Source organism: Equus caballus, chromosome 1 (assembly GCF_041296265.1).
Source record: "Equus caballus isolate H_3958 breed thoroughbred chromosome 1, TB-T2T, whole genome shotgun sequence".
Taxonomy (NCBI): Eukaryota; Metazoa; Chordata; class Mammalia; order Perissodactyla; family Equidae; genus Equus; species Equus caballus.
In genome coordinates, this window is record NC_091684.1 from 28,386,029 (window position 1) to 28,412,087 (window position 26,059).

Consider the following 26,059-nt stretch of genomic DNA (forward strand, 5'->3'; position numbering starts at 1 on the left):
ACTTGGTGTGTCTCCCCAACCCCTCAGGGACTTTACAGTTGGTCTTCTCTTTGTCTATGTGTGCAAGTGTGCAGATATCCCTATTGCACACTTCTTCCTGTCATGGAGATCCTTAGTTCAAATGTCACCTATGCAATGAGGCTTTCCCTGGCCTCTGTATTTAAAACCGCACCCCTCCCCCAGCCCTCACTATCTCTCCACCTCTGCGTTATTTTTCTCCATAGTGCATATCTCCATTACTATGTATTCTACTTTAAAAAAATATTATGTATCTCCCATCATTAAAATATAGCATCTATGAAAGGAAAGATTTTCTTTAATGCTGTTATCTCCGGTGTCTAGAATAGGACCTAGCACATAGGTGGTGCCCAATAAAGATTTGTTGAATCAATGACAGTCCCATTCTCTCCATCCCTACTGCTTCTATCCTGATCCAGGCTTGACTGGTTTCCTTGCCTCCAGTCTTGCTCTCTTTCAAAATGCTCTCCACCCAGCAGGCAGGGGCATGGTCCTAAAATGAAAGCTTGATGCCTTCGACCATATACTCTGGGCAATTTGAAGTCTACAGTTCCCAAAAGTTTTGGGGCTTTTGCCTTTGTTGTTCTGTCTGCTTGGAGAGCTTTGCAAAGTAAAACCCCCTCTGCTTTTGCCCAGTTCATCTTTTAACATCCTTCAGGCTTTGATTTACATGTCACTTCTTTCAGGAAGACATTTTTAATCTTCCCAGACTGGGCGGGGCATCTTTTCTGTGTTTACCTATAAAAGGTAAACGCTAATTGAGCAATTCCTATGTGCCAGGCATCTCAGGTATATTATCTCATATAATCCTTGTAAAAACTCTATGAAGTGAGTATCCATTTGCAGATGAAGAAACAGAGGCACAGGCTAGTTAACCTGGCTAAATCACACTGGTAATAAGTGGTGGAGCTGGGGTAGGACAGAAAGCAGCTTACTGGCTTTCCTTTTTAAATGGCTCTTCCTTGTAATTGTTTCCTTGTCTGTTTTCCCCTACTGTACTAAGAGCTCCTTAAGGCCAGGCCTGTGTCCAGTCTCCCAGCACACAGCAGAGTGCCCAGCACACGTCTGTTCAAAGAACAAGTGAATGAACATATTTTCTAGTTCTTAACGTTTCCCACAGTGTTTTTGCAGACGCTCAACAATGCAGGTGGCCTTCCTCTGTCTTGTAAAGGTTGTGACCCAGAAGCCCCATCCTCCTTTCTTTCAGTGCTCTCTGGCCTGAGATGGGGTGTGGGGTGGCAGTGGGTGAAATTGGAAAAACAAAGGCACAGGGTGACTGCCCTCAATTCTCTGGCCCCAATAAGGCCACTACTCTCATACAACCCCCTCAAAGTCTCCCTTGCCCCTGAAGTTCCTCAGAAAGCTATGCTCACACAAACCACGGACACCCACCAGCAGTCATCTTGCCCCTTCCTCCATCCTGCCCTTAGCTGTCTCCCAAGGACTTCCTGGCACTACGAAGGAGAAGAGGAGACTGCGTCAGTGTCACCATGCCCCCATGGAAGGGGCCTGGAGGTGGCTGCCCCTCCCAGAACACATCCTGACCTGCCCATGCATCCCTCTCTTCTCCTGCCCAGCAAATCACTCCTCTCACCCTACCCTGGCCTCCCCCCTCCTCCCCCTCTGCAGGCTGCAGCTGCCTCAGTGCCTGGCAGGCTGGGTTGAGTCACTTCCAGCTTGCATTCTCCTTCTGGTCAGGCCAGTTTGGCAAATCTCTCAGGCTTCTCAGCCCCATAGCTCTGGAGCCCTTGGGCCCCCCTCCCCAGCGCCCCTGATGCTGCCCTAGATGGGGCAGGGCAGACACCTGGAAGAATGTACAGGCCTTTTTGGAGGAGACATTAAAGATCACATGGCAGATTTCTCCCCTCCCTAAATCTAGGGATGGGGTCTCTGCTCTAGGCCAAGGAGCCCTTCTCTTCCAGAAACAACCCCAGCCTAGTCCTGTCTCCTGGAATTACCTAAGCACAGGATCTCACTATTCTGTACTTTCTGCGGTAAGAACTTCACCCTGATCCTAGGTCCTTCTAGGCTAGTCAGATGAGGAGGATTAGATCCCTCTGTCTAAGCTCCAAGGAGAAAGGGGTGTGGCCTGGGCCACCCTGAGGTTGTCAGCCTGGCTCCAGACTCTCCCAGCAAACTTTCTCTGACTGCCAGAGGGACTTAGGGCCCCAGACGGGACCTGCCCCACTACTCCAGGGGCCAGCCACAGTTCAGCAGGAGGTCACGGGGAGGAGGAGTGCTGACCTCCTCCTGGGGAAGGTCCTCCAGGTATGGCTGGTTCTCATAGAGGACAAGGAGGGGAGCTAAGAGTCCCTTCACAGGAGCTGACACCCCCTCCTTCCTCCCCTCTTGGGATGACCCCAAGACCTCTGCCATCAGCCCTAGCAGAACCTCTTGGGTTCTGCTCCATCCTGAGGACCGGGAGAAAAGACCCTGCTACTCTCCAGGACAAACAACCCAGGCCTAGCAGGAAGGGAGAGTGCGTGCGGGCCCAGAGCAGTCCTGCAGGTTCCGGGAACCCTGTCTAGGTGTAGACACCCTCCTGCCTGCCTCCAGGTTGTCACCTCCTCCCCCATGGGCATTAGGCTTTGTTTTGCCACATTAGGCCCTGGAGAGTCAGGAGCTGGGCAATCCAGGGAAGAAAGACCCTCCTGCCTCCTCACCAGACCAGGACCAGAAGAGTTGATAGGAAGGGGGGCTGGCTTCTGTGTCACCAGTGGGTGTGGTTCCGAGGCTGCCCCTCCATCCTGCCCCTGGCCCTGGATTAGGAAGTTGAATTTAGATGGCTGGTGAGGGTAGTGGCTGTCTCTTGGCCCTAGCTGGAAGGGGGCACAAGGACTCCAAACTGGAGGGGAGGAAGGCCCGCTTTCCCAAGGGGAAAGGGTGTTTTGGTGAGAGAAGGGTAGAAGAGGAATGAAGTGGCAGAAAGGGTCTTCCCCACCCATTCATCTCCCCAGACCGTGTCCCACACTCCTACCCTCTTGACCTTAGAGGAATTCAAGACCAGTGAAAGAGCCTGATCCTGCAAAGTCATTTCTGCATGACTGAAGAGTCATCAGCTGCATGATCCTGCTCCTTGACGCCCCCTCCACTCCCAACAGTCCTGGGGCCTTTCCTCATCCTGGCTGCTTCTAAGTGGCTGAGTCCAGCCCACCCCCTCTGCCAGGCCCCAGGCTTTCTGCTCCCTTACTCTAGGCAGCCAGAAAGGAGCACAAGACACAGGCACTTCTGCAAATATGTTTAATGCACTTAGATTACACAGAGGAAGAGGGAGCAAGAAGGAAACGACATCTAAGTGAGTCACCCAAAAATTCTTACAAAAGTCCCAGGCTGGCTGCAGCCCCCAGGAACTGAGTCGCCATTGACATTAGAAACTAATATAAAATTTTACAAAAGTCTGCTCATTGCAGCATTCAGGTACTTGTACAAAAGGAGGGCTCTCTCTACAGGGCTCCTGACTTGTAACAGGGACCCAGGTACCTCACTTGGCATGGAGGACCCAGAAGCCAGAGAGGAATAACCATCAGATAAAAAAATACAGTCAAGGGAATTCTCTACTGGTCTGCCCCATAGGGGCACCAACCTTCAGTTTTTTTCCCTGCTCTCAACTCAGTCTCAAAACCCATCCCAAGACCCTGTGTTTATTTTTTTAAACGCTCTAGCCCTTTACACTCTCCCGAAGTCTTCCCAGTCCTTGCCCTGAAGCCTCACCTTTGGAAGAGGAAGAGGCACCAGCTCCCCGACCAGACCTGAGACCTTACGTGAGCCTCTTCCCCTCTGAATGGCAGCTTGGTCTGTAGTCCTCTTGCAGCTCACACTGAATCGGGGGAGCCACAGGAGTCTGCCTCATGCAGCAGGCAAACAGCAAGGGGGAGCCCCTTCCTCTCAGAAGCTTTAGCCATGGGGACCTGGAGGGAGGGGGTGGGATTGAGCAGGCCTTAAAGAAGCTGGTAGAAGAGGCTTCCTACCTCCCAGCTCACTCTCAGGTCAGGGTTCCCAAAGAGCTGCAGGGAGGGAAAGCAGGGGTACATTTAGTGAGCACTCCCCCATACGCCAGGTGCTGTGCTGGGCATGCTACATGGTCAGTCTCACTTGATCCTCAGTGAGGGTCCCCTCTCACCAGCCAGAAGCTCAATGGAGAGCACTCCCCCACAAGAAACCTCCAGAAGGCACCACTGCCCAAGGAAAGGAGGTCTGGTCAGAGATGGTGGACACTGCCACTCCCCCAGAGCCAATGCACTGTAGGGAAAGGAGATGGAGGCCTGGCCCCAGCCGGACCTTGGAGGTTCCTGACATGGCTGGGCAGGAAGGGGCCACAGGCTTCCTGGGCTCACTGTCTCTGAGCTCAGCTGCTTCCCTCCTGCCTCCCATACTGATGACAAAGCTTAGCTCAGAAAATACCCTCCTTCCCCGCAGCCAAACCAGGCAGGTGAAGGCAGGTCCCCAGAGAGAAAGAATTTGTGGAGGGGCAAGTCAGGGTGGCAAGGAAAGGAGGCAAGCTGGTGGTACCTCTCTGGCCACAAAATGTCAGAAGACAAGAGCTTCAAAGGCAGGGATGCCGTGGTGGGCAAAGGCCAGGAAATGTCCTTTTGGAAAAGTTCTCAGAGCAGAGGGCACAGCTGCTGCCAACATCAGGTCCAGAGGGGCTTCCATCTTCGCTGGTGGGGACCTGGAGCCCGTCTCTCCCAATATTCCAGACTGATCTGCCTTGAAGCTCTGAGTTTGATGGAGTTAACTTGGTAGCCCTGAGGGTGTGTGCAGAGAAGGGGCCAGGCCCTAGCGGCCCCTTGGAAGTTCAGATCCTGCTCCATGGAGAGCCTGGCCACTGCCCTCATGGCGCCTGGAGGCAGCTCTTTGGCTGGCTCTCTCATCAGAGGGGCCCTGCACCCCATGGGCCTCCTGTGACACTCCTGGTGGTAGCCGTGAGTGTGGGGTGCAGACAGGGGCAGTGCATGGTCTTGTGTGGTCCCTGACAGACAAAAGGACTTTGCTTTGGAAAGGCCTGAAGGGTGATCTTGAAATAGTGGTCCCTAGAATCTGGGTTAAGAGGGCATGAAAGGGGCTTGTGGATTCCAGGTCAGAAGTGAGAGATAACCCAAGAGGATCCCCATACCATGGGCCAGGGATAGGTTGGCTTCTGGGAGGAAGACCATGAGATCTGTGGTATTGGGGTGAGGGACCAAGGACCATGGGAGGCCAGGATGCAGGAAAGGAGACAGGACAAGGAATGAGGAATGAAAGATGAGAAATGAATGGATACAGGGAGGATGGGTGGGTGGTAGAGTGCATTGTTTGCAAAGTCAAAGTGAAAGACATGTTGAGAGGTTGACTTTTCCATTTTTAATAAGCCAGAGTCCTACAGCCTGGAGGCTGGGGAGCGCGGGGGGATGAGGAAATGGGACAGGAGTGGTCAAAGAGCTGGAAACCCAGGCCCTGAGTGGCAGGTGGGGATGGTCTGTGAGGTGCCGGGCCTCGCTGTCTCCCAGGCAGGCCTGGTTGGGTGGAAAAGGCCTGGAAGATGAGGCTGCGGCCATCAAGTTTCCAAGAACCTGATGGTCCTTGAACTTTGTGGGGGCCCAGTCCACTTGAGAACTAGCAGCACCCTTTCCTGGCCCCAGCTGAACTGGGCTCAAGGCTGCATGGGGGAGTGTCTCAGCGTTCCCCCTGCCTCAGGCTCCCTTAGGCCCAGCCGGGAAGAAAAGCCTCTCTGTGCAGCTGGCTCCATGTGCCTGGGGCTGGCAGGAGCACACCAGCACCTTCTCTGGTGGCGGCTCAGGGGGAGATGGCCCCCAGCCCCTGTCTGAGAGAATGAGAAAGTTCATCTGGGAATAAAGTTGCTTAAAAAACATTATATACATGGCTTCTGGACATCTTTGAAGAGCAATAAAATACCATCCGGTTTCTACAAAATAAAATGAGGAGGAGGAAAACCAAACCCAATCAGAGGGATCGCTCTGTGGCCACAGGAGCTTGACTACCAAAGGCTTCCCAGGGTTGAGCTGGGCAGTGGCCCCACACGCCACTCCACCTCCCTCCCGCGGGGCTGTGTGGCAGGCGGTAGGAGGGAATGAGGCCCTTCTCCACCTAAGGGCACAGCGAAGGTCCAGAGTCAAATCTCAAACCAGAACCTGCGGCAGCAGGAGGGGAAGGTCTGCATTTGCCCGCTCACGGCCCGCTGGGGCCAAGGCCTGGTCACATGGGCTCGGCTGGCTGGGAGGTGAGGCCCCTGAGCTGCAGGTGAAGTGGGGCCTGTGGCCTGTGCACGGCACCCCACCGGCTGTGGGTGCAGTGGCTGCGCGGTCATCCTCACACTTGTCCTTTTATTTGTGGGAATCTCTCGCACGCAGTTGTTACACTGGCAGTCACCGGGGAGCAGCTGGGCTCTCCCTTGGCCCCTGCAGGGCCAGCCCAGGCTAGTGCAGAGGACTGTCGAACACCACGTCGGGTAGGATGGAGACTTTCAGCTTCTTTTCAGGCCAGCTGTACTCTTTGGGAAGTTTGAACTGTGGAGGGAGCAAGCACAGACCAGAGAGCACACTTAGCAGGACCCACCCCCTTCTTCCCGGATTGCCTAGAGAGAGGCCAGGATCCTCACCCAGGCCCTGTCCCCTGGGTACTGGGGGCAAGACAGGCCCCTGGTTGCCTGGCTTCAATCTCAAATGCTAGACCCAGGTGGGTGGCTGGGGTCAAGCAGCTGGAGTTCGGTGACCCCTTGTGTCTCCTTGCCCTGCCAATAATTAACCAGGGTTGGAGGAGGCCTGTTTTCTAACTCTTTCTTGACTGTGCTGACCTCCCTCCAGCTCACTTCCTTGGTTCTGCCTCTGGCCACAAGCATGTCAGGAATCTGCTCCCTGAGGCCCTGGGGCTAGAGGATGGGGGACAGGGGGAGGGTGCAGATGCTACAGGGAAGTGGCTTGAGGTCTGGAACTCTGTGGTCCTGTCCCCACCATGGCTTCTCTTTCAGAAGCTGGTGTGGAAGGACCCTGGAACCTGCCCTCTGTAGTCTTTGCAAAGCCTCAGCCTCAGTGGGGGAAGAGCAGCAGGATGAGTGCAGCTGGAGGTGATTTCTTGGGCTGGTGCATCCTCAGGAGGAGTGAACTCCCATCCTGCTCCCCCTTGTTCATTCTCATCTGCTTCCCAGGGTTACCAGCCTGAAAGTGGTCCCAATGGTGGCCAAGGAGAGCCCAAGGCCTTCCTGTCCCAACCAGGAATCACTGATTTGCTTACAGTTTTGTTTCTTGAGCTTCTGGTTGGGGTAGGGGAAGAGGCTGACATATCTTATTCCCTCTGTATTCCAGGACCTTGCATGTGGTCTGGCACACAGCTGGTGCTCAATAGATGCTCACTGACTTGGAAACAGGGTCTGCCTTTTATGACTCTCACTGTCCCAGGTCTCAAAAAGAAGTCAGGCCAGGCTGGAGAGGAGGAAGAACAGAGCCCTCAGCCTGCCTAGAGCTGAGGCTGGAAGTGGACAGACCTGACACTTCCTGGCTGGCTTCGTCTCTCCCTCTGATGGGGGACTGTCCAAGCCAGGACCAAAGTGGAGAGTGGGGCAGGGTGTGGGGACAGCCTCTAGACAGGAAAGCAAAAAAAAAAAAGAAGTCATTTTTAGTGACCTACTTTCCTAAGCTCCCCCTGGCTCGTGTCCTTCCTGCCTGGACTGTCCCCCTCCCATCCCCTCAACACCCAAGCTCAAAGCAGCAGTCTGGCACAGCGCCATCCCAGTGCAACATGGCCTCTCTGGAAAGCGCTTCTGGGCAGCTGGCTCTGGTCTGACTGAATGGGAGCCAGGCCTCAGGGACTGGTGATCTGTGGGGGTTGAATGGCTGGCATAGACTGGGTGCTTGGTGACTTCTGAATGTATAAATGAGTTATTTATCAAGCTGCATCCCAGAGGATAGAGAAGACACTATCCTATTAGGGGTGACTTCAGGCTCTGAGGAGTTCCTGTTCACCTGGAAACCTGGACAGGACAGTCCCACCCTGTGCACGCTCCTCTACCCCGTGGACATCACAGGCCACCATGTCCTGGCTGATGCAGCTTGGGAGCCTGTGCAGCTGGAAGCTCCAGCACTGGCTGAAAGCTAGCTCCTGCCTGGTCTCCCTCTTGCTTGAAAGCCTGGTCCCTGGGAGGTGAAGGAGCTCTCCCCCAAACACACTTCCCGGCAGACAGGGCGAGGGAAGGGTCTGTCTCTGCCATAGGCAGAGGAGGGCCCAGAAGAGCTCTCTAGAGGCCAGGCCGCTTGCTAATGTTCCACTAACCTATCAGGCATTGAGGCCAGGAAGGCTCAGATCCTGCTGGGGTGCTGCTTAGTAGGAGGCCGGGGGAGGGGAAGGGGAAGGGACTTTCCAGGATGAGGTAAGTCCCCACAAATGAGGATGCCGGGAACAAGGAAGAAAAACAAAGGGGATTATGGGCTCCATTCCTGTACCCTGGAGGAGTAGCCAGAGAAGGCACAAACCTCCACCTGGCCTGCCAGCTCCTTGGGCTCTGGGCTAGGGCTGCAAGAGGCAGACCAGAGGGGAGGGCCTATGGTTGGGGAAGGGAAGAAGGAGAGTGGCTCCTGGGTGGCCTGAGTCAAGAGCAGGAGTCCCTCGCTGCCCACCAGAACTCCCCAGTGGAATGTTCTCTGGCAGCAGGCGTGGGCTTTCTGTTCAGAACCTGCCAGGGAACAGCAGGGGCTGGGGAGAACTCAGACTAGCCTGAAGGCCCTGGCTGACTCTTCAATGAGGTTCTCAGGAGCCGGCAATTCAGACAATTTGCTGGGTGTCCTTACGAGGGCTGGGGGTGGGGCAGGGGGTAGTGGGAAGACAGAGAGAAATAAAGATGTTTAACATCTCTAGGGTCTCCTTTCCAGCCTATCCCCACAACTCAGACAGACAGACAGACAGACACACACACACACACACACACACACACACACAGAGGCTCCTGGAAGCTGGAACCCACTATCAGTGAGAATCAAACATGCTTACTTCCTCTGGAGAAGTCAAATCTTCTAAGTCCTCCAACATTTTCTCTACAAACTCTCCGGTCAACAGAATCTGGGAAGAAGACACAAGACAGGCTTTTATTTTTTTTAATATGTGGTCTTTTTGCCAACCGCCAAGCTATAGACCTTTCTTCTGGCCACGGAGGAGGTATGAGCCCACAGTGATCTGCTCTAGGGACAGAGGCAAGGCGTGAGGTCCGTCCCCACCCCCTGCCTGCAATCCTATCAGAAGGAAAGGCACCAGAGGACAATGAGGAAGCTTGGGGCCATGTGGTGGATGGAAGTGCGGGTTGCAGAAGGGGCACGGACATGGGTGGGAATTTACCCTATTTTGGCTGTTCGGGCCTCCTGCATGTTGCAGTGCGGTAGAGGGGAAACAGAAAAGCCGATGGGCAGAGAAGAGCGACTGCCAACATCCTCTTTGCCCAACCAGGCTCACATGTTCCCCCCACCTCCCACTTGATAGGACAAAAGGAATCTGTTTGGGTTTGGAATACAAGCCTTGTCTGGAATCTGGAAATGCCCCGGAAGGTACATCCAAGAATGTCTGAGTTGGAGAATTTGGAGATTGTGCACCAATCTGTCTCATTTTACAGATGGGAAAGGGACTCTCAACTCCCATTTCCATCAAGGTATCCGCATTCTCTCAGGCCGGGAGCTCCCAACTCCCTGCCCTGCAGGCCCCATTCAGCCACTGAGCTCTTCAAGACTTCCTTTGAGAAAACTTCTCCAGGTCACCTCCTAGCTGGCCCACTTTGCTGCTCTAGTCTGATACCTTGTTCTTTGATGTCTAGGACAGCCTGGCCCTGCTATTCAGCTGGTACAACCACCGCCCTCACCCCCTAAAGAAGATTTCACAGCCAATGGGAATGTCCAAGGGCACTCAGGCCTTCCTCAGCCTGATGGGCTGTTTTCTCAACCAGCTCCTCTGCTCAGGCTGGCTCTGCAGAGCCAGGCCAAGCTCACCGCAGGCCTGCACCACACCGGGCCCAGGCTGAGGATGTCTTTCCTCTTCCCAGTCTGACCCCTACCTCTACCCCTCTCCTCCCTGGGCTGGTCCATGGGGCCTCCTGGCCTCTGCACCAGACCCTTCTGTACGGCTGGCTCTACCTGCCTCTGCTTTGCCTCCTCCAGCAGACTTTGAATGCCCTGGGTGGGGCCCACAGGAAAAGAGACAATGGGGTGAAGACCAAGGTGAGGGGCTCCTCTGAGGGAAACCCTCCGGTGAGAAGGATGGGGATCAAGAACTTGAGAAAATACCCATCAGGTTTCCCCTGGGAGTTGTCCACTCTGTTCGTCTCACAAGCTGACTATATCCCAAATGTTGTCCAAGAGTTTCAACACTTGGAAATGGTCAGCTTGTGAGATGAAGTGAAATGGCAAAGAAGAGAAAGCAGGGTCACTAGGGGCCCCCCAGGATGGAGGACTCCAAAGGAAGGAAGTTGACGGGGTGGAGGTGGGGACAAGGAACGAGAAAACTACTCAGGTGAGCAGACAAACCCCCACCAGGCAATGTGCTCATTGCTCATATACCTTATTTCCTTCAGTCTGCTTACAGATGAGGAAACAGAGGCACAGAGAAGTCATGTAATTTGCCCAATGTCACACAGCTTGTGAGTGGTTGAGACAAGGCCATATTCTGCTCATGTCTGGACTCTAAAGTTAGTGCCTGAAGTACTGTTTCCAAACTCTGAACTCTTACCCCCACGACATTTACTCATTTTTCCATTCATCTGTCCATCAATCTATTTGATTTCACAGCATTCTCTGGGAGCCTCTGCTAGGCCCAGTCCTGAATGGAGCCCCAGAGACAGGCATGAAGGCAGTCCATTCCCACCTGGACATGCACCCTCCCTTGATTGACAGGGAGCCAAAGGACGTCTCCCTCCCAGGCTGCAAGCCCACATCAGGAACAAAACTGACCACTGGCCCATATCTCACCGAAGTTTCTGTTTGAGGAGCTCAGGGCTCAAGTGAGGACAGAGACAAGGTTTAGATAGGCAAAGTTGGTCCAGGGAGATGCCACTCGAGATGCCCCCTCCCTGCCCCGTTCTTCCTCCACATTCTCCAAGAAGGGGCTAGCTGCCTCCTCTCACGGACTGCAGTGGCCCCTTCCCAGTCACCCCGATCCTCCCACAGCCCGAGCCCGTGCTCCTCTTCCTCTTATCCCAGGGGCTTCCCCCCCACCAAAAGTCCAGTTTCTCTACCAGTTATCACCAGTCTGCTTGAGTAGTACAAAAGTCACATTCATATTTTTGGCATTTCCGGGGCTTGTTGCCATCTCTGCAAATGCTAGCACAAACATGAGCATACCTAAAACCCAATTATATTACAATGGCTCCAGTCCGGGCCAGGCTGGGCTGATTTCTAACCCACAAATAATTTGGAGGAGGGATTTTCTGCCAGAGAGGTAAATAGGTCTGGGGCTGTAACTAGTGCTGGGGTGGGGGGAGGGTTCACAGGAACTGTGGCCACCCAGCGAGACTCCAAAGAGCTGTGTTTCAACAACCCCACCAGCACCGAGTTCAGTCCTAAGCCAGCTCCTCCGACACAGACCTGGAATTGGTGGTTGAGAGAGGGTGAGTTATGGCAGCTTTTAGTAGAGCAACTACCAAGTGTGTACCATCTGTGTGTGGATTCATTTCATACTCAGCTGGGGGAGGGCATGGCAAGACCACAGAAGGGGACAAACCCTAGTCGCTACTCAATTTTCACTTTTGGTGATTTGCTGATTCCTTCTGGAAACTTCACCTTATTTTAAAAGAATTAAACAGGGAAAATTATACATGAGATCTGCATGATATTAAGGGTGACATACCCTGCAAAGAAACACGACAGACTGTCATAGCTCCAGGCATCTAATTTAATTTCCTTTGGGAGTTAAACCTTAGAAGCTTGGACTGAACAAACAGGCCCTGTTCTTTGTATATTTCAGACCTGGAGCTGAGAATGTTCACAGATCTTATCAACAGGACACTGGAGATAGACAGCTATGATGGAGCGCCTCCTGGGTGCTCTCACGAGCAACAGACTCGCCGTTGTGATGCAACTGTGGGAAAAGCCTGTCCAATTCTGGGGCTTGAGGCTCTTGAAGCTTGCTGGGTCCCCATGGAGCTGCCTGGCTTTGCCACAAATAATAGCAGAAATGGTTATGACAATGGCAGCAGTAACGATAACACCACCAATAGCAGGAACAGTGCCTCCTCCATGTGCCACGTGTAAGTGCTTGACGGTATCGTTTCACTGAACCCTTATGGTGCTCCTGCAAAGGAGGTACTTATCATCCCCATTTTGCAGGTGAGCAGGTGTCAAGAGGAGACAAGTCTCCTGGACTTTACAAGAACAGTGATCTGACCTCATGGTGGTAGAGGATGCTCTTTTCCTGTCTGAGGAAAATACCCCAAATCTAGAAGCCTTGTGTACTCAGTGCTGTGTCCTCTCGCTCCTCCAGTGGGGTAGGTGAAGGTGACTTTGGCTTTGACCAATGGCCTAGAAAACTAGCAGTCCCAACCCAACCAGGCACACAGCTCCTGGCCACATGTTCAGTTCAAGAGGGCTGGAATCCTGAGTGTCACAGACACACAACTGCTCAAAAACCAGGTTGACCACCTGGAAAGGAAGGCAAATCATGCCCAAAGATAGTTTCCAAGTGGTAATAGTGGGGCAAATTTCCAGGCCAGCTTACAGAATGTATACAGAAGGAAACAGTTACTCTGGCCCAGAAAACAGCAGTAGAAATAATAATAATAATAATAAAAACGATAATAGCACTCTGACATCTGTACTCACCAAGAGTTGGGCATAAAACGCTTATGTTTGTGCACAAACAGCCCTTAGAGGTAGGCATACTCTAGTGAGGGGAAATCCCCCCAACCAATCTGAGCAGCAAACTTCCCTGGGAAGCTTTCAAAAATATGAAGATGCTAGGCCCCATCCAGACCTTCCGAATCCAGACCTTCTGAAGCAGAATATCCTGGGCAAGGCCAAGACATCGGCATTTAAAAAGGCAGCCCAGGAGATCGTGGTGGGGGGAGTGCCAGGAAATACTGAGGCTCACAGGGGAAGGGACAGTGGGCACGGCTACAGAGCCCCCACCATCTAATTGGCCGAGCTGTGAGGGAGTAGTGGCTCCCAGTTCCCTTCTTCCAACCCCACCTTTGGTCAGGGAGGGGGCTGGGAATCTAGGCCAGCAGCTTACTCCGAGGTGTTCACACCAGGTACCTTAGGATAATCTGGCTGGTTGGTGACAAGGGAGGATTGTCAACAATCTCTCAACTCCCTAGGCCCCAGCAAGTTGCAGAAGGAACCCAAAAAGTGATGTTCCGCCAGCGCCTGCCCTGGGCAGGCCTGGCTGTGCTGCAGGCAGGAGCCCAGCTGCTGCAGATCTGACTCAAATGTCTGTGGTCAATGATATTTCTGAGTCTGCAAACAGCGCTGACAATGCCCACTCCTTCCCCTTGGTACGACAATCCACACTTTGTCCGGGACCTTGTTTGCTCTTCGTGTTGACACGTTGTTCTTGCTTCCCAACAAGTTTGGCTTTCTTTTTCCCTCCCTTTCCTTCTCTCAGGGAAGGAAATGGGTTGTTTACAGGGTAGGGCCTGCCAAGGAGCTGCTCTGGCACCCACAAGAGCAGTGGAGGAGGCAGGGACAAGGAAGTAGTCCAGTCTGTGTCCCCCCCCCCCACACCCACAGGCCAGATAAAAGCCAGAAAACAGCCTGGAGACCCCCCAGGCTCGGGGGCAGAGGTGCGTGTGGCAGGTATGGCTGCGGTGGTGGCACAGTGAGGCCTCACTTGTCTCCTGTTCTTGGTGGGTGGTGAGAAGTTGGCCTTGGTGGCCAGGAGCAGGCTGACTCCTCCTGCCCTGGCTGTTTGCTGGTGAGGGCAAACTCACCAAGAGCCGGGCATTAAGGACTGTGGGCCATCACAGTCCTCTCCCGAAAGGGAGGGTGCTGGACTCCCCAGGTACAGCACTAGGATTTAACCCTAATGGGCGGACCCCTGGGTGATGAGGTCACCATGACAGCCCAAGCAAAAGTCTCTAGGGAGAACACGTCTCCAGGTGCATCAGTGGAAGGAGAAAAAGTAGAGGCACCAAAGAGGAGCTGCCCAGCACCTGGGCCACGGATTGCCAAGTGTCTTCTAGACAATGTCCAAATGGGTGGATCAGGACAGGAGAAGGCAGGGGCTTGTCCAGAGGACTGTGGTGAGTCAGCTGCTGGGCTAGGAGGAGAGCCCAGCCATGATTTCTCAGGCCTGGCTGGAGCAGCAGAGCCCACTCAGAACAGCTGCCGAGTGTCTTCTCCCAAGCCTGGGGCCTCCCATCAGGGCTGGTGGGGAATGGCTAGAAATGGGGGCGCCACCTGGGTGAGCTGTCAGACACCACACAGCTGAGAAAGCATTAAAGGGCTTAAAAAAATATTCTCATATTTGGTGATGTGACCCCTATGTGACCTCTGGGGCTGACTTCTCCCGCTTCAGATCAACCCTGGCTGGGGACGGATGAACGACTCATCTCTGGGCTCGGCTCCCACTCAGAGGACTAACAGCCTGGTGTTGACAGACTCAAGGGAGAGAGGCTTGTTGGAGCCACTGGGATGAGGAATGCTGGGGGAAGGTGTGCAGGAGAGGATGCTGGCAGGCCTCCCCTAGGGTCTGAAGACCCTCCTGCAAAGCTCTGAAGTTGGCTGATGGGCTTTACCATCTCAATGAGGATGAAAACAGCAAATGGTAGGGCAAACAGAGTCAAGGTGTTGACCTCCGGAAACTGAAAAGCTTGCGGAATTGGAACAGGATTCCTGCCTCTCCAGCTCCTCCAGGAAGCAGGGAGTGTCCATTGTGCTCAACCTGGGGTTTCAGATGGCCCTGCCTTTCTGTCTGCTGAGGTCTTGAGGTTCCTGGGGCTGGAGAGATGGGGCGGGGAGCTTGGAGAGCAGGTGCAGGCCCAGGAGTAGGTGGGTGTGGAGGCCTGTCTGGGGCCACCCCACAAGCTCTGGAAAGGGCTGATTCCCTCACCTGCCTTTTTCTCTCAGCCTCTCCTTTGTCACTCTTCCCCCATGTGGGGTGTCTTTGCCATGCCCTTTCCCCAAGAGATAACAGGCCTGGGCTAGTAGCCAGAACAAGGCGCCAAGGCTGGGAGCTAGGGCTTCCAAGGCTGTTGAAGGCTGATGCAAGAAAGTCATCCCAGTCCCTCCCAATTCAGCTGGGACCAACAGGGAGTAGTCAAGCAGTAGCCAAGGGAACAGAAGTCTGGGTCTCTTCAAGTCCTAGGTCTGCTGCATTCAGCAACTTCCTGTTCCTCTGCCCCCAACAGGCGTGGGCACACAGGAGTCAAGGAGACACCCCTGATCCTGGGAGCATGAGCAAGAGCGTCCTGCAGGGGTGAAGGCAGGCCTTTCTGTGCTGGGTTCTCCCTCCAGAGGGGCCTGGGGCTCACTGGTGACTACAAGCCTAACCTCAGGCCTCCAGGAGGTCCTGCAGACTCCTAAGGAGACAGCCAGCCCCAGAGGGAGACCTAGAGGCCCACAAATAATTACAAGCCCAGGTTCCCACAAGCTAGGGAGCTGCCTGTGACTGCAGTGGCAAGACCCTAAGGAGGAAGGTGGGCTGGCAATCACATGCAGAAAACACTGACTGCTTTGGGGGCAGGGAGGAAGGCTGGTGTGGGTGTTGGCTCCACAGCTGAGGACCAGCTGGGCTGGGGGCAGGGGCGGAGAGTTTCCCAGGGCTCCTTGGAAAGGGCCTGAGAAACCCCTCAGTGAACGAGGGTGCGTGCTTGGGGAGTGGGGCCCCAGCCAACCTTCCTGGGAGCTCCCCTGTGAGCTGGCCCCTGTGGTGGACCACACTAATGAGCCCATAACACAGGCCTTTGATTAAGCAGCTCCCAGCACAGCAACTTTATTGAAACATGCCGAGGCCAGCGGCTGGTTCCCACCGCTCCCGGTTCCCAGGGCAACAGTGCATGGGAGGGGACCATGTGCTGAGTTTCAGCGGTGCTGCCCAGTGCTCAAGCTCACTGAGGGGCTGCTAGCGAGGCGAGGGGGAGTGGAGCAGGAGTGGAACATCAGCAGGGGATAAGGGGCTTGGGAACTGGGGTTGAGTCCAGAACTCTGGGGGAACTAAGGAGAAACATGACATCTGCTGAATCCTCTGGGGGCCAAGGTCTCCTGGCTGCTGAGCTTTGGAGATGCTGACCACCCACCTCCTCAGGGAAGAAAGATGTTCTAAGGGAGATGGCAGGACTCCAAGGACAGATTCAGAGTTGAGCATGTGAAAGGTAACTGGAATTTCTTCTTGAGTTTGGGGAGACCCCAGTCCTTACTTTCTTAAGGAAATGTGCTTGAGCCTTCATACACACAAACAGCTATCTGAGGACACTTCTGCTGAGACCTGTTGGCACACTGTGGCCTACTGGGAATGATGACCTGCGACCTCTCAGGGCCTGGGGTCTCCTGCCCCAACCCCACCTCCCCCCTTCTTACCAGCTCTGCCCAGGCAAGAGGCCTACTGCCTTCCTGCTCTCCACAGACGCAGCCTGGCGGCCTGGAGTACGCTGGGGCTGGGGAGAGGCCCCTTCCACTTGTGCTGGGCTAATTTCAAAGGTTACACTTCAGAGCTTTTGCTACAGTAACCACCAACACCACATGGACAGAAATCTAATGTTACCAAGTGGGACTTTTAAAATGTATTTATAACTTTATGGTTCAAAGTAATTTTGTTATGAAACAATGTAATAACAACAGTAGAAAAAGGCAAGATAATTTATGGAACACAATATCCCTAAAGCATCAGCTTCCATTTTGACCTTGGCTCAGTCTGGGGAGTGTGGTTGGTGTCCTTTGTTTGCTGTTTGTTTTAATTAAGGGTTAGTATTTTGGTGGGAGGGGGAGGAGGGAGCTGGCCTGAAGGAGGAGAAATTCGGCTGCAAGCCGGCACACACACGGACAAAAAGTATGCCCACGTTAACAGTATATATGCTTCACAGACCCCCCAGACTGGGTTAAGCTCACAAAACCAGCATAATTCTCCTCCCCTCTACTGTAATCCCTCCTGCTCCCATACACCACAAACAAGGCATGATCACCTTTTGGATTAGGGTCAGATTCCCTTTCTCGTTACTCCTGAGAGAGGTATGGTAGAGTGTTCCTCCTCCCACACCCCCAACAAACAAGAAAGGATGTTGTTCCTCTAACACATCTGGGAGTGTGCTGGACCAGGCCAAGGACCCATGAGAGACCTAGGACGGGTGGCGTCTGGAAGGAGGCCTATGGCTTTCAGGCCCTAGCACCCCGCTTGGCAGTGGCTCTGAAGCAGTGCTCCAGCCAGAAAAGCAAAGGAGGGACGAAGTGTTCTGGACAAGCCAGCAGGTTTCTGCACAGAGAAGCTGGGTTTCCATCAGGAGGAATGGAAAAGCCATTAGATGAGGGGATGGGGGAGGCTGTGTCTGCCGAGGCGTCCCCATCCCAGCCGCAGGTCGAGTTCCAGATGCCTACTTTCTAGGAATTCTGGTGGGACTTCCATATAGCAGTAGAGAGAGGCTTCCACACTGCCTCCCATCCTGTTTCACCCTCGGTTTCCTATACCTTGGTTTACCCAGGGTGCAGAAAGTGTCAGATGCCTCAAACCTGGATTTCCACAGCAAACAGAACTATCAATGGTCAGGGCCTGGAGAGTCATCTCTCATGTCTCAGGCAATAGGCAGAGAGGCCAGCAAGTGCTCCTGAGCTGGTAGGATAGGCAGCAGCATCCACGTTCTACATGGAATTTCACAACCAGCCCCTCAGGAAAGGAGTTGCCAAGGGAGGAGATGGAGGGAGTGAGGGCGGGAAGAGCCCACAGAAAGGAGGTAGGGAGAAGAAAAAGAGCGTTCTCACTTGTAACCAGGGTCCATGAGCTGCGTAAGGGTGCTCCTCAGTGGCAAAGGCACCTTCCACTCCCGTGGAGACGAATGTGATGGCCATGTCGCCGGTGATACTTTTATATGTAAAGTGCCGTCCATGCAGGAGCCTGCCCCTGGGGACGGGAATAAGGAGACAGTGAGCAGCAGGCCTGGCTAAGGCTCAGGGACTGTGGGGACTATGTTCCCCGGGACAGGGTGCCTGGAAAATGCCCTCCTGACTGCCCACCTGCCCACTAACAGGGCACTGTAACCAAGCATGTTCAGTTCAACACCTTCCAAGAGAAGCCTCTCCCAAGTTCTCTACTGTCATTCTTCCAAAGCGCTCAAAGCTAGCAGAGACACTAGCTCAGTGTTCAAAGGGTCTGCAGGGGTAGTGAATGCACCTCCTTTGTGTCCATATGAGGAAACTGAGGCAGAGAGGGTAGTTAGCAATGTGCTGCAAGGTCATGCCCAGTGCTAAGAGGGGAGGTCATGTCCCCCTTTGTTTGGAGGGTGGGGGTGAAGTTGTACCTAAACGAATTTCCCACACCCCTGGATGATGGCATAGTGCCTTCACAGCACAACCCCTGTGCCCAGGGTAGAAGCTTCCACCTGCTCCTGGGCCCTCCCACAAGATTTAAATGGCTAGCTCTAAGGCGACAAGCACATCTTAAAAAAATAAAAAATAGGGGACGGCCCAGTGGCGCAGCGGTTAAGTTCGCACATTCTGCTTCTCAGTGGCCTGGGGTTCACTGGTTCCGATCCCAGGTGCGGACCACTTGGCACGCCATGCTGTGGTAGGTGTCCCACATATAAAGTAGAGGAAGATGGGCATGCTGTTAGCTCAGGGCCAAGCTTCCTCAGCAAAAAGAAGAGGACTGGCAGTAGTTAGCTCAGGGCTAATCTTCCTCAAAAAATAAATAAATAAATAAATAAATAAATGGCTGAAGCCAAGTGGGGTCACTCTGAGGGAGCCACAAGAAGTTACTGCTAATCCCCTGTCTGGAAATACACCTGGGAGAAGGGCAGGCAGGGGCAACCCATGGGGCAGAGATGCCAGTCAGCAAAGGAAGGAAAACCTGCTCTCTGCTTTCTCAGGCTGCCTCAGATTAACCCTTCACCAGACCAAAGGCCCTGAGGTGGGCCAGAGAGGGAGCTGGGGAGGGAATGGCTGGGGTCCTGCCAGGGGGGCCCTGCCAGTCCCTGTTTACTCCAATCATGTGTTGTCTTTGCCCTGTTGCCCAGGGTGGCTGGCCAAGGCTGGTTACCATGCAAGCTCCTTCCCCAGGCTCCGGGGACAGTGGGGAGGGTCCAAACCAGGTAAGTCCTTTCTTCCTTGTCACTGTTGTCTGAGTTGAGTTATTCTTGTTGCCTTCCCTGCTATAAAAGTGAGGGTAGAAGCCCTGAGGGCTTGGAGGAAGCCAGCTGCAACAGATTCAGCCCTGTGCAGCATCCCCAAGCAGAGGGCTGAATTCTGGCCACAGGGCTGGGTTTCCGGCACTGTGGACAGCAGCAGAAGGGACACAGCTGGGCTTCCAAGTCCCTCAAGGAGTCTGCTGGGCTGGTCAGTGGATTTGGAGAAGTGAATGTTTTGCATGGGAAAAGCAGAAAGCAGGAGAAAACAGAGCCCAACCCCAGAGCCCCTGCCCTGCTACCCCAGTTCTACTGGGGACCCTGCCACCCCTGACTCTGGGCTCACGGGATGCCAGGGCCATCCAAGACTCCTAGGTCACTGAACCTTCCTCAGGAAGCAGGGCTGAGGGACACTTCTCTGGACAAAGGAGAGTTCTTCAGCACAGTGGGGGTACTGGCTGGTTCAGAGACCTCAAGCTCCCCCACAGGCCAAGATGGAGCTGCCTGACTAGCTCCCCTCCCTCCCTGGGCCCCAGACTCCACCTACGTCTGGGGGAGACGGCAAGCATAGGCCTGGGGGCTCCTAGGGGCAAGTTGTGTGATGTGGTGCTCACCTTAGGCAGAGAGGAATGAGGGCTCCTGACTCTTGGTTGAATTTCAGGTGCACGCTCTCGAGTTGCCGGGTGCGGATCAGCTCATGGGGAATAATGGCCGTGGAGCTGTCACTCTCCAGGCTGTCTTTGCGGCTCCTGTGAAGGAAGCAGAGGAACAGGTTCAGCACAAGGTAAAAACCACAGGGAGGAGCAAGACAAGAGTTTCTCAGGCTGGGCTCCTGAATGATGACAATGACAGTGACCGATGGTAACAACAGCCACCATTCACTCTGTGCTTGCCAAGTGCCAGCCACTGTGCAAAGCACTCCTCACTGACTGACTACTCAAACACTGCCACGAGGTGGGCACTATTCTTATATCCCTTTTACGGATAAGAAACTGGGGACCAGGGAGGTTAAGCACTTGCCCAGATCGTACAGGCAGGGAGTGTGGAGTTGGGGTTTGGTCGCAGGTACGTCTGGTTCTAAAGCCTCATCTTTGGTCAACACACTAATAAAAGTTTATGTCACAGAGGCTTGTTCTTCCCTATGATAGCAGTAGGAGCTTCTGGAAGCCCTTCTCCCCCTGCCTTGGAGCCTCAGACCCCAAGGTCTCTAAGGCTAGGGTGCTAGAGTATACCAGGAGATGCGGCTCCAAGAGCTTCCTTCCAGCTGACCCTGAAAAGGCTGTGACATCAGAGCAGGCTCTGAGCACGCACACTCCTACTGACGGCCAGGAGCTGCAGTGACACACATATCCTTCATCTAACCAGGAAGTGACACAATCCTCATTGAGGGGGTGGAAGCCAGGCTCTCAGGATTCAGACCAGTGGGCTTGGCTGGGCAGCGGAACCGGGCCACCACCCTACTGGGCTTCAAGGTCCCAGGAGCCCTGTGCCAGATTCCTCCAGACTGTGGCCTCGGCCACAGTGAACTGTCACTGCTATCTCACATTTCCTTCTGTCCTGCTTCCCACCAACAGCTTGTTCCACAGCTGGGCCTCAGGGTCCCTTTGCAATCTAAGGTTTGACCTTTCAAATTCAGCTGCCCCCACTGACAAACTTTTAAATCTGCCTCAGCCGGAAATGAGGGTTACCCACTGATCCCATTCAAAAGGCCGGATCCTGGTCTGGGCTGTGAATCTCAGAACAATTCCCCAGGTGTCCATCAAAATACTAGGTGAAGAGCTCTAGTTATTTACCATTCAAGCAGGAGGAGCTACCCAGGGTGTCTGGGCATAAGAATCGGACAGCCAGTGGGGGTCCAACCTCCTCACACACTAGGGGGCTGAGCGCTAGGGCCTGCGGCCAATGAGGCACCCTGACAAGCAGAGCCCCTCCCCAGAGGGAGGGTATGAGGTCAGCAGACAAAAGGATGGTGGGTGACATCAGACAGCACAGGGCCCTGCCGAGGCAGTGGTTTATAAAAGCCCTTGAGGTAATGGGGACCATTCCTACCAGCTGGGTGGGTCCAGCTGCTCTTTCACGAAGCAGTCTCTTCCTCTGGCTTCCCAAAGCCAATTCTGAAACCGCCCTTTGCCCTACCTTTTCCTTTGACAAACCCTTTCACAAGATCTGTGAAGGAGACAAATGCTATGGCCAAGAAGGTCACGGAATTTCAGGACTGGAAGGAAACTCTGAGACTGTTTAATCTACCTCTTTCCTTTACAGAAGAGAGCCGGTAATGCGTCCAAGGCCACAGAGCTGGTTTGTGACAGGCCAGTGTGGAAGCCTAGGACCTCTAACCAGCTCTCTTTCCCTTACACTTCGGCTGCTACGTCTTTCTTGCGAGGAGGAGGACAACACCAAGCACTAGCTCTCGGCGGGTGTCCTGGGCCCAGACAGGAGCAGAACCCTCCTGTGGTGGGCCCTTACTCTGCTCTCCAGTAAGAAGTCCACAGATTCACTCGCTGCTGAGTCCTCACAGCAAGCACCCCAGGCAGATTCTGTGGTTAACCCCTTCTTTTCCAGATGAGGAAACTGAGGCTCAGAGAGGCGAGGTGACAAGCCTAAGGTCACAGAGTGAGTTTCAGTGGAAGAGCCAGTGTGTGACTCTTACAATCACTTCTGTCGAGGGTCCCACATGGAGACAGCCCACCACGTTTCCGCTCCCGGAAGGAGCGGAGGCCTGGCTGCCAGGCGGGGCCCCGAGCCTGCAGGGCCTGCTGGAGGATCCCCGCCTCTCTGGCACAAGTGAAAATGCTGATGAATAGCAACTGGGGGTGGGGATGGAGGCAGGGGGGCAGGAATCAACAGCACACAGGGCTAGAGACGTCTCAAGCTGGAGGGAAAAATAAATTGTTGAAAGTCAGCTAAAGTCACCTTGGTAACTGCTACAGCACACTCACCCGGAACGGGGACATAAACCCCACTGCAAACAGCTTTAAAGAAATGGAAAAGAACTTAATCATCTGAAGAATTAATGTGACAAGTGCCCACATTTACACCTCCCACCAACCTTCAATCATTTGAAAACGTACTTTAATCTTTTAAGAGAAAAAAAATTGCAAAATGCTAGATCTGCAGTCCTGGAGCCTGGGTATTTCCGGCACGCTGCTTCGATGGAAACGCGGCTGCTCCACACACACCAGGAGCCCAGCTTTTTGCTGATTTGTTTTTTCTGGACATCGATGCAGAAGCATGAATTATTTGTGTGGGCTGGGTGAGGTATTAAATCTGCAGCCGACACAGGTTTCCAATGTTTTGCATGGTTGTCAGCTTAATCTTAGTCATAAAAAAGTAAGTAGTGTGCTCGCCAGAGTGGCCTAATTTTTCAGCCGGGCTGTTTTCTCCCTGAGTTCCCAGTGGAGGGGAAAGTAGAGCTTTGGGGGTTTGGAAGGGAGAAGGGCTCCCAGGGAGGCACGGCCCGCACCCACTAGGGACTGTTAGGGGTACGGGACCAGGGGATGAAGGATGAGCTATTGCTCCAGGAGGCAGAATGGCTAACAGCATATGTTCTGAGTTTGAGTCCCTATGACCTTGGGCAAATGACTTAGCTTCTCTCTAAGCTTCACTATCCTGTTGATGGGAATAAATAACAATACCCTTTCGTTATAAGGATTAAATGAGATGACTCACGTGAAGCACGCAACAGTGCCTGGGATGTAGTAGGTACGCAAAATATATCTGGAATGCATTAACAGGATGTCAGCTGGCTGCCTCTAGAAGTCTATCTGATTCTCCTGCAAGAATATTGATAGCTTAACAGAGACTTATTTGCTTTTACCCTGGGCCCAGAGTCCAACTGCCTCTGGCCAAGTCAGTTCCCCTTCCGAGCAAAGGTCCCTGCCCCTGAGCTTGGGAGAGGGGACTTCTGAGAAGGCGCTTGAAAGGGCTCCTGACTCCCTGAGCAGACATTGTGGGCCCTGGTCCACTGCTGGTGCTCTGGGAAGGCCTGACTACAAGCCAACAAAAACCCTTGAGGCCTTTGTTCTCCTGAGAGAGGCACTGGCAGGGCTGTCTTCCTTCTATGGAGCACAATCAGCCTTCCTGCAATTCTCCTCTACTGGTCCTCAAGTCGCCCAGAAGTCATTTAATTCATCCTCCAAGACAGCCTTTCAAGTCCCTGAGGCTGCTCTCACTGCCCGTCAAGTTTCTCTTCTCCAGTATTTGTGGCCCCAACTTTCAACTATATTCTTAAGACAAGGTTCTGCAGTCTTCCATCCATTCAAGTCAGTCTCCCTTAGATTCACTCTAGCTTGTCAAAGCCAGAGTGTCATAAAGTGTCGTGTGCGGAAATAAATACAGTATGTGGTCTAACCAGGGCAGATCACAGAAGGACTATGAACTTTCCTGTTTGGGATACTTTATTTCTATTAGAACTGTCATAAAATTGTCTATTCTTTGTAACCTCATCACACTAGCAACTCATACCGCACTCCCTCTGTCAACAAAATTTCCTTCAGGCTTTCTCTCATGGGCTGAGCTGAGACCTCTTCTCTTCCATCTTGCCTGTACCATGGATAATTTGGAGCTAAGAGTAGAACTCTGCATTATCTGGCTAGTGTTTCAAGCAGCCTGGATATTTCTGAAACTTGACTCTGGCATCCATCATGTCGGCATTCCCTCCTGACTTCACATCACTGACAAACTGATAAACCCGCCACTGATGCTCTCATCCCAGGCTTTGATTAAACAGTGAAGGGGACAGGGCCAGGCAGACAGGCTGACAGACTGACATCATTACTCTTTGGGTATGCTCATCCAACCAATTATAAATCAACCCAACCATCCCATCACCAAGCCCCTCACCCTCCTGGGTGCTCTGTGGACATTTCTCTGTCTTGCCAACAATGATCTCAGAAAACATTCTCCAAATGTGTTGCTAAACCCCACCTATGTAAGGTCTACAGCACTTCCTTTGTCTACCAGGTAAAAATAGGTAACTGTTTCTTAAAAGGCAGTGAGGATGGTCTGGCAGGCCTGACTGTGAATCTGTGCTGACTCTCAGGGCTCATGGTTTTCCCGTAGAGTGTTCACAGCCTACTTGCTGAATAATCTAGTCCAGAATTTTTCCTGAGAGTTGACACAAGGCTCACTAGTATACAAAGTTGTTTTGTTTTTTTTTTGAGGAAGATTAGCCCTGAGCTAACATCTGCTGCCAATCCTCCTCTTTTTGCTGAGGAAGACTGACCCTGAGCTAACATCCATGCCCATCTTCCTCTACTTTATATGTGGGACACCTATCACAGCATGGCATGCCAAGCAGTGCCATGTCTACAGCCGGGATTTGAACCGGCGAACCCCAGGCCGCTGAAGGGGAACGTGCAAACTTAACCGCTGTGCCACCGGGCCAGGCCTGAGAGTGTAAGTTTTTTGTGTTGTTTTTTGCGTGTGTGAGGAAGATTAGCCCTGAGCTAACATCTTTGCCAATCCTCCTCTATTTTTCGTATGTGGGAGGCCTCCACAGCATGGCTGACGAGTGGAGTAGGTCTGCACCCGGCATCCAAACCCACAAACCCGGGCCACTGAAGCAGAGCTTGTGGAACTTGAACCATTCGGCCATGGGGCCAGCCCCCCAAGATGCTTTTTGCATCTTGAAACTTTTGAGTGTTTTCAGTCTGGCAACACCTCTCCCCCATCTCTCAAAGATTACTGACACCAGCTTCATGAATCTCATCTGCCGATTTGCCTGGTATTCTGGGGAACAATACATGTGCCCCAGGAGATGTGAAATCATGGCCTCAATCCTCTTATCAATGCCTATGTGACCCTTCCTAGTCTGATAACCATTCTTTTTGAGATGGAAGCATAACAGAAGTCGAGTAAATTTCACTTTCTCTCCGCCACTGATTAACGTTACTCTGTCCAAACAATTAGGCCTAGGTTTTCTTCTTCTTGTCGCAAACAGAAGTATAAAAAATAAAGTCCTTTTTGCTGGTCATAGCACTTTTTTGCAAGACTAAGTTCTTCTTGAGTTTCAACTTGTCTTGATCCTGTTCCTCAAAGTCTGTGTTGGTACAATATACTTCTCCTTCCAGCTTTTGTTCAAATTCTTCAAAAAAAATCTGAGTTATATAAAGGATTCTCTATATATCTATACTGGTCCCTGGAGGTATTATACCTCCTTTTAATTTTCAGGAGACTATTCACAATAATAATATTAAGAGGTACATTTTATTGAGTGCAGATTATGCTGTCAGGTCCTATGCTAAACCCTTTATATAATTTGCTTCCTTTCATTTCCATGACGATGCTATAAATAGATATTATTTTTCCCATTTTACAGATGAAGAAACTGAAACTAAGGGACTTAAATAACTAGCCCAAAGTCACACAATGAGCAAATAAAGAGCTGAGACAAAACCCCCAGATCTTCCTGATGCTAGCTAAAACATAACCACAATATTTCTTTTCAGGAACCTCCCATCCCTTTGAGTGGTCCTTCCTTCTGGGGTTTCGAGGCCATGAGGACATCTATTTTTTCCCTGAACTCTTTAAAAGAACTGCTTCCTAGAAGCCAGGGCAGGGCTTCTCAAAGGGTATTTGATGGAATTTTCATTTAAAAGAAGCTTCTAGAAAAGCAGATGTGGAAAGGGCTGGATGCAATAATATGCATATCTCAGATTTGAGATTCACAAAATGTTGGCATTTTGAAGACTCAGGAGGACTCAGAGAGCAAACAAACCAGTTTCATTTTGTGTAAGCCAGTATCTTCCAATCTTAGCCAAACGAACCTCTTTTCACTTACTATCCAACAAAACCCCCTAAAAGGCTGTGTGGGGA

At 52.7% G+C, this 26,059-nt stretch overlaps 1 protein-coding gene across 2 annotated transcripts in view; it reads right to left on the bottom strand.

Annotated features, from left to right (window-relative positions):
• Positions 1-3,244: 3,244 nt before the first annotated feature.
• Positions 3,245-26,059, bottom strand: part of SUFU (SUFU negative regulator of hedgehog signaling) — a 105,905-nt gene continuing 83,090 nt past the window's right edge. For both annotated transcript variants that reach the window (XM_001498704.7, XM_005602270.4), the window contains exons 9-12: positions 19,858-19,992; positions 17,886-18,024; positions 8,995-9,063; positions 3,245-6,521 (exon numbers count right to left, since the gene is read on the bottom strand). In XM_001498704.7, the coding sequence (XP_001498754.2) occupies positions 6,432-6,521; positions 8,995-9,063; positions 17,886-18,024; positions 19,858-19,992 (433 nt within the window). In that variant the 3' untranslated portion in view covers positions 3,245-6,431. The remainder of the gene's footprint in view (positions 6,522-8,994; positions 9,064-17,885; positions 18,025-19,857; positions 19,993-26,059) is intronic.